The 880-nt window shown below is 44.9% G+C and overlaps 1 protein-coding gene across 1 annotated transcript in view; it reads right to left on the bottom strand.

Moving 5' to 3' along the window:
- LOC107577321 (collagen alpha-1(V) chain-like) overlaps window positions 1-849 on the bottom strand; it is a gene marked incomplete at its 3' end in the record, with an annotated part of 12,210 nt that extends 11,361 nt beyond the window's left edge. Inside the window, exons 1-2 of the mRNA XM_016263410.1 lie at window positions 701-849; window positions 483-596 (exon numbers count right to left, since the gene is read on the bottom strand). Of these exons, the coding sequence (XP_016118896.1) occupies window positions 483-564 (82 nt within the window). The remainder of the gene's footprint in view (window positions 1-482; window positions 597-700) is intronic.
- Between the last annotated feature and the right edge of the window lie 31 nt (window positions 850-880).

Below are 880 nucleotides of genomic sequence, written 5' to 3'. Positions count from 1 at the left end.
GCACTGGGTTGTATTTAACCCAGCATTTTTTAGAGTGCAGGATGTGAAACCCTGCCAGTGAAGCACCGTCCTATCCTATGCCCCCGTCTGGGATGCCACATAATGTGTGCCAACGCGGCCTGGAGCTCAACTCATGGGCCTATATTTATTTTGTGCATATTTCAGCACTGTAAATATTCCGACGAGATGAAAGAAAGATGTCAACTTAAAGGACTCGAACCAAATTTTCGCCTGCTAATGGGAGCTCACCAAAAGTGACAGCTCGACGTACCATAATTAAAAGTAGAAATCAATGAACTGAAATCGCTTTTGTTAGCAAGAAGATTCACGCATCTTCCTGGAAACACAAATACACAATTACCTGGCGTGCGTAAAAAGCGCACACAACCCAATGTTGCATTGATTCCTCAATACATAAATCATGTTACAGTTTCTTCTGTCAAATGCCACAAACACCCAAACAGAAAAAGCTAAGTGCTCACCTGCGTGTCCCAGAGAAAGACACAGGAGGAGCACGAACGAGGTCTCCATGCGCCACGGTCTCCGCTTCTTCCGAATATCCATAGTTCCCAAGCTTTTTGACCGGTTTGGTAGGACTACAAGGCAGGACAGTTTCAAATCAGCCTTTTCCACATCAACTTCGACTTGGGCTCTGACACACTTGGTGCGACTTAAGAGACGTCTTGAAACGCACACCCACCTTGCTCTTCGAGAAGTTATCTGTGCTATGTACAAAACTTAAATAGAAAGAAGGGAACGGGTAATAAATATGCAGTTTTACAGCTCGAAACCCCTAATGCTAGAGCCCCATTGAGTCTGAGTGAACAGAAAAGCAGAGAGAGCAGAGAGAGGCTTCAAAATCACTCTCTCTCTCTCTCTC

Source organism: Sinocyclocheilus grahami, unplaced genomic scaffold, assembly GCF_001515645.1.
Source record: "Sinocyclocheilus grahami isolate Dianchi unplaced genomic scaffold, SAMN03320097.WGS_v1.1 scaffold5698.1, whole genome shotgun sequence".
NCBI classification, from domain to species: domain Eukaryota; kingdom Metazoa; phylum Chordata; class Actinopteri; order Cypriniformes; family Cyprinidae; genus Sinocyclocheilus; species Sinocyclocheilus grahami.
Note: the sequence above shows the minus strand (reverse complement) of the source record. Positions and strands in the feature narration are given on the sequence as shown.